We start from the raw sequence: 13,044 nt of genomic DNA on the forward strand, positions 1-13,044 counted from the left end.
TTGCATTGGTTGGACTCCTCTCTGATATGTTTGTTGCCTTTTGTATGGCAGGATGGATCTACATTCAAGTCCAAGTATAAATTTGCTCCATACTTCTATGTTGCCACAAAGGTTAAAACTGCACACATATAATCTGACTGTTTAGTTTATTTGCTTGGTACATCAATCATGTCTGGTATACAATATTAATATATTTAATTTTCATAATGAGTCATGCATGGTCATAATTGCTATTATTTTCTTCAATGTTTTCTCCATTTAAATTGATTTTTTTGTTCAGAGGGTTTCTTACAAATCTTTCAGTTGTTTATGGTCACAAATATGTTAATCTATTGAGAATGATGATGTGATCAAATCCTGATATATATCATCTTTGTTGCATTTTTCTTGCTTATCTAAGATTATTCCATTGCATATGTTAACATGCAGGAAAAAACAGAGTTGGATGTGGAGGCATACTTACGTCGTCGATATGAGGGTCACATTTCTGATATAGAAGTTGTGGACAAAGAAGACCTGGATTTGGTGGGTAGTCATTGTCAATATGTCCACTGTCTTTGATTGTTGCTTCACTACCATTCCCCACACTGAGAAAGTGTGCCATGAATGATTGTAGCACACTAGACAGTTTTGAACCTCATATTCTTTTACACAGGACATTCTATGCTTTACTTGTGATTATTCTAGCAGTATATATTTAATGTAAGGATAAATTTTCATATTATTTACTCTGGACAAACAATTGAAAAAGTTTTACGTTGGATGCATTTCTGGGCAAACAATTGAACACGTTTTGTATTTGGTGCATTTGTATGATCAAATAAGTACAATTGTGCTTAACTTGTTCACAATATGCATCAAATGATTGGTGCTCAGTTAGTTATGATCATTTATCAATTATCATGTCTGAAATTAACTACAATTATTTTGTTGTGACTTACCAGTGGTTAGTGTGGAGTATACATAATTGGATTCTTTGCACCAATGTTGTAGGAAGTTTGTTATGTCCCCATCATAACTCTTGGTTACATGGTTTTGGTTATTCAATATAAATGATGAATAACGCGCTTACAGCAATAGGATTGCTATTGGAATTGATTAAAGAACTTTGCCCCAAATTGTCAGTGAATGGTATTAGAGTGCATCTGGTTAAGCAAATTCACTTCTGGGGCAGGCCATACTATTGGATTTTGATATGCTTTGATCATCACTACATCTTATATGCCAGAATCTTGTTGAAAACCTCGTTAAGATGACCTTTTAATTCTGAGAATTATTGAATCAATATGACATAACTTGATTAAGTTGCTGTATATTTGTTTTGAAGAATGGGAGTGGTTCATGTGTTTTGAATTTATTATGTTTCCAGTGAAATACAATCATAGGTTCATATCTTGTTATTGCAGAAAAATCATTTGTCAGGCTCGTATAAGACATATCTCAAAGTCAGCTTCGACACTGTTCAGGAACTAATGCATGTTAAAAGTGATCTACTGCCTGTTGTTGAAAGGAACCAGGCTAAGCTTGAAGCAACGGATGCTTATGAATCCTTCTTTATGGGCAAGAGGTAATTTATTACTGGTGGTTAAAATTCAGATGTAACTGAGGATTTGTTTTTCAATTGAGTTAGCTTACTATGGTTTCCATATCCTCTGACAATGTTTTATGCATAAATTTTATTGGTTTCTTCTGTGCACTTGTATTACAAGGTAGAATACCCATCAAATCAAATGGTTGTTTGTTGAAACGTGTAGCACTTTATATATATATATATATATATATATATATATATATATATATATATATATATATATATATATATATATATATATATATATATATATATATATATATATGTAATTACAATTTGCTTTTCATACAGCAAGATAACAAATAAGACATCTAAAGGTTGATCAAACTAATAAATTAATAATATATGTATATCACTCTACTAAAATGTGACTTTTGATATATTGGTGCTTCATACAGTGATAAACAGAAGATACAAGACTTTTTGGATTGCATTATTGACATGCGGGAGTATGATGTCCCCTACCATGTTCGCTTTGCTATTGATAATGGTGAGGATTTTGTTGGGATGATGTTTTACAGGTAGCAGAGCATTTTGCACGCAGTGGATGATGTAGATCATGAATGCATTTTTTGTTGTTGTTTTCACATTCTTTAGGCATGGAAATTAATTATAGCTGGATGATGTGCTTGCATATATCTATGCCTTGTTTCACATGTCCTTTGGTAGATTGCAGTGTTTGTCGGTCATGCAGTCCTATTTTGATGCTGGTTTGATAAGAATACAGAGGCATATTTCATAACTCATTAGAATTTGAACTTTAAATACAAAAATATGTGGTTGTGTATTATTATAATATTGTGACTCCTTGGGGTAAAAATGATGAGAATTTGGAGCAAGCTTACTGTTGTTTTTGATATATGTGGCAAATTGCTCATAAATATTTTAAGAAGCTTCATCCTTATTATACTCATTTGCTTTGAAATCACACAGATGCAAGGTGTGGACAGTGGTATACTGTCAAAGTAGACTCTGCTAAAGTGACTCTAGAAAGGAGGGCTGATCTTCTTCAGCGTGCTGAGGTCCATGTGTGTGCTTTTGATATAGAGACAACCAAGCTTCCTTTGAAATTCCCTGACGCTGAGTATGATATGGTAATGATGATTTCATACATGGTGGATGGTGAAGGCTACCTTATCATTAATCGCGAGGTACAATCAAGTGCCATTGTTCAGATGTAATTGTCAATATATGTTTTAGCATTCTCTTTTATTATATATCCAGTTGGCTACAGAATGGAAATGCTTAACACATAAAAAATTTAAAATAGTTGTTCGTGTTTTTCTATGAATGGGAATGTGGGTAGTTGGAGCCTTGGGCAAAAAGAAAATAATCTCATAAATGTTCATTTGAGGAAAACTATCTGGGAGATAACCATTAAGTTGAAGTGGACATGAAAATTGAAAACAAACAAGTGCCATTTTCTAGCAGTAATTGCCAATATATGTTTTGGCATTCTGTTTTATTATAGTTTAGGCTGGTTAGATACATGAAATGCTTATAGATGGAATAACAGTTTGTTTTATAACCAAAGTTCTTAGACTCAGGCTTGGCAAGGCTGACTCAACTCAAGACTCATGAGACTTGGCAATTTTTTTTGGCAAAGTGAAAAAACCCAAGAAATTTTAGAGATTTTAAAGAATTTAAAACTTGTTTGATGCACCCTTTATTGAATAAAACTTAATCTCACAATAGCATCATTAAGTACAATCTAATTTGTTTACAGATATAAATATACATTGATCACATAAGCACAAACACAAATTATAGTTCAAGGAAATAACAAACATGATATATAAAATTATAAATACTGTCAAGTGTGTTGGGTGGATATTTTGCAATGACAGTTTGTGCAAATTCAGTTGCACAATAGGATGACCAGTCATAGTGTGTGAGACAAAGTCTCTCCTATTTTTGAGGGGAAGGCTCCCTCTTCTTAGTGCTGCTTGGATCAACTCAAGGTAAGCAAGAAGTTAGAGGTACTTTGAAGGGTGTTACTAATATTCTTTCCCCTTGTTTTAGGAAACAATTCACTTACTTGTAGAGTGGGTAATGGGCAAGAAAAACCTTTAAATTACACTTCTATCTAGAAATTAGAAATAGATACTAATAAACCAAGACCAACTCAAAGGCTGATTGAAAGTGTACCGGTGTGGATCTAAGTGTTGATGTTTGGTAGCTTAGTACGATAAACTTATAAATATATATAATTATTATGAGATATAATTTGTATGTGTTCATTATATTTGAGATGTAGGTTGATATGAGAGAAATTATATATATATATATATATATAAAATTAAATTTGTTATTATATTAATTATCTAATTAATGAATAGACATGTCCCATGTCTCTTCATGGATTATGCTCATTATAAATACAAGAGGTTGTTGCATTTGAAAAACACATACCAAAATAGCTAGTGCTTAGTATATTTGAAGCGATCTTGGAACATCAACATAGTATCCAAGCCTAGTTGCAAATGTAAAACAATATAGAAATGCAGGAAGTTGTCTGTACAAATTATCATTCACGGTAGATTGATCAATTGTTGTGTTGGCATGTATTGTCAAGAGTTGTAGACTAGTCTACGCACAACATCAACAAAACAATGACCCGATATAACCAATGTTTTAATGTTACCGCCAGTAAATAAGAAGTACAATCCATTATCCCCGATTCGTTTATGGACATTGTGATAGTTGATATGATGATCAACTAGTTTGACTTGGATGAAATTTTTTCCATAGGTGAAGCTTATGTTGAAAAATCCTAGTGGCGTAATTGGTGTGTGGTCGCACATGAATATCAATGTAGATCCAATAGTGGATGTCATTGGTGAGCGATTTCTTTAGAGAGCTTCAATGTTTTCATATGCAAGTATATTGGGAGACAATGAATCTAATTGGTAGAATGTGTAGCACAGATCTAGTGGCGGTAAAACAAATAAAACCCGAAAAAAGGGAGATAAATATATGATTAATTGATTGATGCACACAAAAGATATTTGCCAATATTACCACCAAAGGAGCAATATGAACCACTAGTCACGGGGAAACAAAGTGGTAGGGAATAATGAATTGCCATGCGTGCAATGTATAATATTAAAGCAACGTAGAACTCGATGAATAGGCAGGAAAAAGAAAAGGGCATAGACAAAAATAAAACAGAAGAAAGGGGCGACACCTTATTCGACCCCATTGTGTGGCATAAATTATAAATGGAATAGAAGAAAGGAGTGACACCTTATTTTGACCCCAATCGACAATATTAGTCCACATCAACTAACACTAGATTAATCACAAGTGAGGCTAGGTTAGTTACCTGTAAGGTGGAGGATATAAGGGACCCACCACCTAAGATTGGATTAAATGGAACATATTTAATATAAGAAAGGTAGGAATACAAGTCTAGTTTTAGTTACTAAGGTGATGCAATACAAGGTAGGAGAATCCCTAAAGATGTCTAAGCCCCCAACAAATAACCACACAACAAAAGATAAACGATAACACAAATCTTGATTTAAAATAATACCAATTCTCATAATAGAATCATAAGATTTACATCCAACATGCCTGACTATAAGACCCTCTGGGTTGTGGCCAAATACAAAGCAATTACAATAATAGTTGTGCAATATCTTGCAAGATCCAAACCCTAGCTAGCCCAACTCCACAATCTGGTAGAAATCCCAAGAAGAATTTAAACCTGTGCTCGCAAGCCACCAAGCAACCTTCTTGTTTTCCAAGCCCACACTAAGCTACTAGCTCTGTTAAACTTCGCTCCTCTTAGCTACTCCAAGTTGAATTGAATGAATCATGACACTACAAGACTCTTTGCTTATACTAAACCAAGCCACAAGTTGGCCTAGTAAGTTACATTAAAATAAACCCTCAAGCCACAAGTTGGCTTGGCAACAACTATTAAATACAAGCTCCAACTTTACAAAGCATAACTAACTCAAATGACAACATGAAAGTATGCGCCCTTAGGCATAGGTCCTGGTGCCATCCAACTATCCAAATCCAAGAGCGCATGAGTCAACTCCCATGGATTGAAGCTTGCGAAAACAATCTCCAAGGTCAACAGTCACCAAAATGGCTCTAACCCCAACACAATCACTCCAAATGTCATGCACACTTAGGACAAGGTTCCCCAATGTGCCTTGAACACATCCCCAATTGCATGAACCATAGGTCCACAAATCTAAGCTTGATGGTCGTGCATCACAAGGGATACGACTTTAAGGGGGTAAAGGCATCGAGCATCGACCCATTAAGGCATGTATAAAGATACGGTTTTGGGCATTTTGTTATATATTCATTTCTATATCATATGAGTAATTATAGTTGAAAACATATATGTTCAATAATATATAATGTGCTTTGTATAGAATATTGTGAAATATGATAGTTACACACACACACACACACACACACACACACACACACACACACTCATTCAAAAATGATATTTGATAATTCAATTTAATGTTTGTTAAACATAAAGAAATTCATTATGAGAGTTGAAAGTTAAAGATGAAGTATAGTTATATTTTGACTTCTATACATCATTAAATATTATGTTATTGAATTTATAAAATAAATAGTTATGTTATAATCATTTATGTTGTTGTTAGTAATAGGCATGAGTTAAATTACTAACATTCTAATTAACATTCTTATTTGTATTTCTATTTGTACTATAAGAGCTATGTGCCTTGATCTTTTCCTTCGAGAATGCTCTTGCAGGAAAAGGAGAATTGATATCAGATTTAGAGGGAGTGACACTACTTCAAAAGTAAAGGAGTTTAGAAGATTGATGTTCAGAGGGAGTCTGACACACCCATCTGAAGGAGGGGATAGAGATTATGTTTCAGTTGATCTTTGAAGATCTTGATCATATTAGAATCAGAGGGAATTTTGACTTCATGTAAACTTTTGGTATCATGTGTGTGACTGCATGATTTAATGGGCCTACCCCCCTGTGTACATCATGATGAAGTAGTGACTTTTAAATGATCATCACTCACATTTGCAGAAGTTATTGGAAGGTGATGATCTTACAATAACCTAAGTCATGATATACATTTTATGTAAATGTTGAAATAAATCATGATGTATTATATCTGTAAATCAACAACTAAGTGTTAGATGTCATTCACTTGACGATCTAAGTTGTTTGTATAGATATATAATAGGTATTTGGTGAATGTCACCTGTTGATATTCTACAGGCCATTACCTTATTGAGTATTTGGTAAATATCATGTGTTGATATTTTGATAGGCCAATACTCATGATATCAAATGTGATATCAAAATGGTGGATATCTTCTGATTAAAGATATCTGTAAAATTTGCCATTCCTAAAATTACCAATGGTGTAATATTTTCCTTGTGTTTTTCCTCCCTAGCTAAGAGGGAGTATTGATGTTTGGTAGCTTTAGTTGGATAAACCTATGAATGTATATATTTATATATGAGATATAATTTACATATGTGCTCATTATATTTGAGATATAAGTTTATATGAGAGAAATTAATATAATAATGATATATATATATATAAAATTAAATTTGTTATATTAGTTATCTAATTAGCGAATAGTCATGTCGCATGAAGCGACATGTCTCTTCATCGATTATGCTTCTTATAAATACAAGAGGTTGTTGCATTTGGAAAACAAATACCAAAATAGGTAGTGCTTAGTACATTTCCAACGATCTCGGAAAATCAATACCAAATCAAGTTGTTTTACACTATAAAAGTAAATCACTACTAGTGGGGCACAAAGGTTTCCAAAAGTAGATTATTTCTATGCTATAATCCTATAAGTTATTTCAGTTAAAAGACATCAAAGTAACTTAGATCTAACAAAGTGCATGGATATCAAACAATAATATAACCTACAGTCAAAGCGTCTAGTCTTATATTACCACAATTGCTCCTAGACAAAGCTTCGGCTCGAATTGTTTCTTTTACTCATTTGCTCTAATAAACATACAATAGTAACATGAATCAAAGACAAAAGACACAAATCACAGTCAAAGCTTCTAATTTGCTTTATCACAATTGCTTCCAGTGAAAGTTTCGAATCCATTTGTTTCTTTGTATTCACTTTTCTTTTAAGTTGGTACTACACAATCAAAGTTATGTTTGCACAAGTGTGACATAGCTCTCTTGCATAAAAATAAAGATGATTTTTTACAATGGTGGGTCACTCCTTTATATAGGAAAAAGGAGTGAGAAAATTGGAGAAAAAGATGGGAGGAACTCAACCACCTTGATTGAGTCAAAAAAGGAAAGAAGATTTATTGGGTTACATGTCTGAACGTGTAATAATATTACATGCAATTGGATTATACGTAATCTATCTTTTGCAACTACAAAGTTGAAAATACACTGAAGAAAATGTTGAAATTGTTGATTCTAAATGAATCAATCCTTTCGATTGTCGACAAAGGCCTTATACTTGATGATGCAATCGTGGATGATCATGTGATCGAGAGTTCTTGTAGTTTGTGCATTCTCTTTGATGAATTGCTAGTGTCATTTGAAACCTTGATGTAATCAAGCTTTTCCTCATTCAACAGTTTTGAATTCTACTTTGTCAAATTCTCACATTTTGTAGTACCTAACAACTTTCTCAATGTTGTCGAAATGTAAACTTGGAACAACTTTTCCATCGAACATCTTCAAATGATATCCCTCTCTCTCGTAAAGTGCTTTGGCGCACTCCCAATTAAAATCAGGTTCTAGGGCCACCATTTGGAAAGTGGAGACCAACTGAATATTGCTTGTTTTGATTCAAAGCATTTCTTTTTGACACGATGTCTCAATTCTTTGAAGAAATTCTGACATATCTTGAATTGAAGAGTTTGCTGCAACATGAAGATTCCAGATAATGAAGACATCATCTAATGGGATTGGATCCATGAAAACTATGGGATTTTGAGTAGCAATGTCGAATCTAAGAAGGATAGGTGTTTGAAGTATGGATTAGATACTTATTGAACACATTTGAAGGCTGAAAATGAACGGGACAGCTTGTATTTTGGGCAAAATTGACCAAAAGCAGGTATAGGATGATGGATTACATGTAGGCAAAATGATACTTTTGTTTTAGATGGCCAAGAATGCAAGTTGGAAGCATATGGATGTGTGCAAAAATACGAATTTTGGTATTTAAAAATGTGAGTTCTTACCAAAATCGGGTTTATGAGATGCAATTACACGTGGTAAAAATTCATCATTTTTACTTGATGTAAATACGTAATTGGTTAGTAGAATGCGAATACATGTGTAGGAAAATGGAGTTTGGATGTATTTGGAAAATGGATTGAACATGGAAGATGAAAACATGGAAAAGCACTTGCATTCTTGGAGAAAATCTCCAACTTTTCTCCAAAAACAAACCAAAATAAGCAACAAAATATATAAAAAAAGAAAAAAAAAAGAAAAAAAAAGAGAAAAACATACCTCTTGCTTTGACTCAAACTTTGACAAACCCCAAAACTTCACTTTGCATGCAATTTCGTTTTTGAAGTTGAAGAGCTTTTTCATTTGCAACAAAAGTGGAGGTTTCAAACCCATTAAATAACTTGAAGCAAAAAAGTAGGGCTGTGTTTGAACAAATGGAAGATAAAGAGCTAAAGAATGCAATAAAATAACAAAGTGATAAAGAAATGCAAATAAAATTGGATTCTTGCACTTACTTGGAGATCAAAGAATTTTTTTTTAGAAGAATAAGTTGGAATGAACTTGTTCTTTCCAAAATCTGATAGTACAATTGTGTTTGCATGCAATGACCAAATGCCTTTGAAAGATTCAAACCTTAGCTTCAAATCGTGGTCTAGAGATGCAAATGCATGTAAAAGATGTTGCCAATATTGTTGCAAATGCCATTTAAAGTGAAGCTTGCGTTTCTCCAAATGATTTCAACGTTTGAAGATGCACTTTTAAGGCAAATCCTGGTCTCCAAGGGCAAACACGTGCATGTAGTTGATGCAAATGCCTTAAAAAGCTTTTCCCTCCAAAGTTTTATGCAAGGTCGGGTTTAAAAAGCCCTATTACATCAATGTTTTTGCCTTTGGTAAGGCAAATTGTGGTCTCCAAGGCTTTTTGCATGAAACACACTTGCTGAAAAATCAAAATTGGGGTCTCTACATGCAAATGCATGTGGCATTTTGGAGTTGAACACCAAAATCAGGGGCTTATGCATGTGGCATTTTGGAGTTGAAGACCAAATCATGGTCTCTACATGCAATCACATGTATTAAAAATGCAGGTCAAGGTCAACTACATGTAGCATTTTGAGTTGCAATGCATTCCTTTTGGCAAATCAAGTTCTCTAGATGCATATGCATGTGGTGTTTTGGAGTTGAAGACCGAAATCGAAGTCTCTACATGCAAAAACGTGTTTTAAACATGTAACAAGGATGCATTTAAGTCATTTTACAAGAAAAATCAGGGTCTCCATATGCAAACACGTCTTAAAATATGCAATATAGATGCAAGTAAATCGCTTGAAAACCAAAATCTGGTTCTCTAGAGGAGATTACATGCAACATTTTGGTGAAAACTCATTCCCTCAAGGCAAATTGGGTTCTTGGAAAACCTTTGCATGTTTTAAACATGCATTTGCAATGCATGCATTTGAGCGTTTTAACTCCAAGAGTAAAAACAAGGTCTTTGATTTGCATTGCATGCCATGCAATTGCATATTGAGGCTAGAACAAAATCACACTCTCTAAGCACAAACACATGAAGGAAATGGTCAAGATAAATACATGCATTTGACTCGGAAGCCAAAATCGCACTTTCTACATGCCAATCCATGTGACATTTTTAGATGCAATTGCAAAATTGGTTTTAGAATGATCAAATGCAAGTTTAAAATGTGCAAGGAAAAGTCATAAAAGCCACCCATAGACCAAAATTGGGGTTAGAAGGGCCTATTGCATGTCATGTTTTCTTGCCTTGCATTTATATGTATTTTGACCAAAACTCTTACCTCCATGCCAAAATCATACTCTCTAGGAGTGATTGCATGTTTTAAACATGCAATGCATTTACATATCCAAGCCAAAACCGAGTTCTCTAGATGTATTTACATGTATCTCATTTCACAAAAGAAGATGTAATGAAGTTGCATTAGTTTAGTTTTCTATTTAGCACATGTCTATTTGATTTATTGAGCAAATATCACTTAAAGGGGTCAAATATCATAGTTACACTATATATTTTACATATTATGGGCAAATATGTTCAAATAGTAACATTTCACTTAAATGTTTTGAAATAAAACATTTAAGTGAATCTCAACATTAAGTCAGACTATAAAGTGCATAAAGTCACTTAAATGAAAAATTAAAAAACAACTCAACATTAAATTATACCATAAAGTGCACTATAATGACTTAAATCACTTAAGTGATAAATCTAAAGTGATAACGTAACTTAAAACATAACATAAAGTCATTTTAAGTTATATTTTTCAAAAAGTGCAACTCACCATTAGAATATAAGGTCAATATTTTAAATATGCAATTGAACTTGGAGACCCCATTTTTTAGGCGCTTAAACCTTGATGTTTTTGATTGATAACTCTAATTCAGCCTTAAGAGATATCGAATCGAAGGGAAAACTGAAAGCAAGAGGTTGAAGGAAACAAAAAAGTGAAAATAATCGAAGAAAACACTCGGAAATGCAAAAAAAGACTTTGAAGGCCTAAAAAATCAAGCATAGGCTAATAAATTGCTAAAAAAAAGACTTGATGATAACCTTCAATAAAAGAATTCATCATATGAATTGGTAACAATTGTTTGATTAGTTTTCGCCAATAAAATAATGAATTACATTAGAGAAATGCAAAACTTATTGGAAAAGTTTTGGATAACAAAATGTACATAAAACTCATGGAATATGAAATTTATACATCAAATGTTTTAAACATTTATGGAAACAAAAACAAGTCTGTGGCTTAGCCTCAACCTCAAAGGAGCCTGCATCTCTTCGACAAAGACATCTATCTAAAATAACAAAAAGAAAAGAAAATAAAACTCATTTCTAAGTTGAAGACTAAATTAGAAAATCAAATTATGCACTTAAGATATGATTTGTCTTGGTTACAATTATGTGCGAGCGATTTTGCACATTTGACTACCGAACAACTTCCCTTGTGCATTATCAAATGCCTCTATCACTTGTAGTGCAGTTATGATTCTAGTATCAACAATAGTCATTTGCTTTACCACCAATTAGAGCCCATTAGAGCCCAATAAACACCTCCACATCTGCCTTGAAATCAAGGTAGAAATGGTATATTGGATTGAGGAAACATGCAACTGCATTGATGGGCTTTGAAATTGGATGCACTATCTCCTATTAATAATCTCCCAAATGGGACGGTATTAATTCTTGTCACGTTCATATATAGATTTAGTGGCCTCCTTGGCCCTATCCATGCACTCATATATGTAGCCCATATTGGGCTTCTCCCCATTAGTAACTTGTAGGAGAATTATTGGGGGGTCAGTGACCTACTCTTATTATGAAATAGTAACAATTAAGTCTGAATGAAAATAAGCAAAGTTGGAAAAAAATGAAAGTATGCATATAAATTTAAAGTAAATACTTAAGCATAGTGTACAATTAATAAAAATGTCCCGCATGATCTCTACACAAGGGGTCCAAAAACTTGCCTTATAGAAAATGCAATCTCCTACATCTGTCCTTGTATTGATTTAACATAGGTTGTGGAAGTCCACTCCACACCAACATAGGCTTCAAAGCTTCCTTTGACTACATCAAGGATTTTAATGTAATGAAATTTGAGGAGAATCTTGTGCTACGAGGGTGAGGCAACTCCTTCTGCCCCATATATTGCCTCACTATGTGAAGGACCAATTCATGATTGTAGATACACTTACAAATGTGTTTGGCCTTATCAACACATGATTTGACCCATAAGCTTACCAATGTTCTCCAATATGAGGTCAAGGCAATTGGGTGCACATGGAGACCAAAAAATATTCAGTTGTCTCTACATCTAAAGTCTACGTGCAACAAAATAACTTGCTGGATTGTCTGTCAACGCGTAAACCATATTTTCTTCCCCCACCTCAAATATGACTTCCTCAATAACTTCACACAAGTATGTGGCATTTTTAACATGTGAGAAAGCATCAATGGACTTAAGGAACATTGTGGATCTTGAAAATAAAGCAAAATAATAATCAATCAATTAATCAAAATTTAAAATTCAAATATTAATCACTAAATCAAATCCAAATTATTTAATGCATTTAGGGTCCATTTGGTTCGTGGAATTTAAAAAACTGGGATTTCTACAAACCTTGGTTTAGCCAAATCAAGGTTTTGTAAATCTTCATTCCGATTTTTGGGATTTTACTTAAATTGTTTGTTTCACTCGGAAGATAAGTGTGAAGA

General features: G+C 33.4%; 1 protein-coding gene across 1 annotated transcript in view; it reads left to right on the forward strand.

The window, feature by feature from the left end:
* Window positions 1-13,044, forward strand: part of LOC149539209 (DNA polymerase epsilon catalytic subunit A-like) — a 106,859-nt gene that overhangs the window by 7,495 nt on the left and 86,320 nt on the right. The window contains exons 3-7 of the mRNA XM_089800543.1: window positions 52-111; window positions 430-525; window positions 1,407-1,567; window positions 1,990-2,081; window positions 2,525-2,742. Of these exons, the coding sequence (XP_089656669.1) occupies window positions 52-111; window positions 430-525; window positions 1,407-1,567; window positions 1,990-2,081; window positions 2,525-2,742 (627 nt within the window). The remainder of the gene's footprint in view (window positions 1-51; window positions 112-429; window positions 526-1,406; window positions 1,568-1,989; window positions 2,082-2,524; window positions 2,743-13,044) is intronic.

Source organism: Cupressus sempervirens, chromosome 9 (assembly GCF_028749045.1).
Source record: "Cupressus sempervirens isolate cs-2001-9-10 chromosome 9, ASM2874904v1, whole genome shotgun sequence".
In the NCBI taxonomy this organism is placed as follows: Eukaryota; Viridiplantae; Streptophyta; class Pinopsida; order Cupressales; family Cupressaceae; genus Cupressus; species Cupressus sempervirens.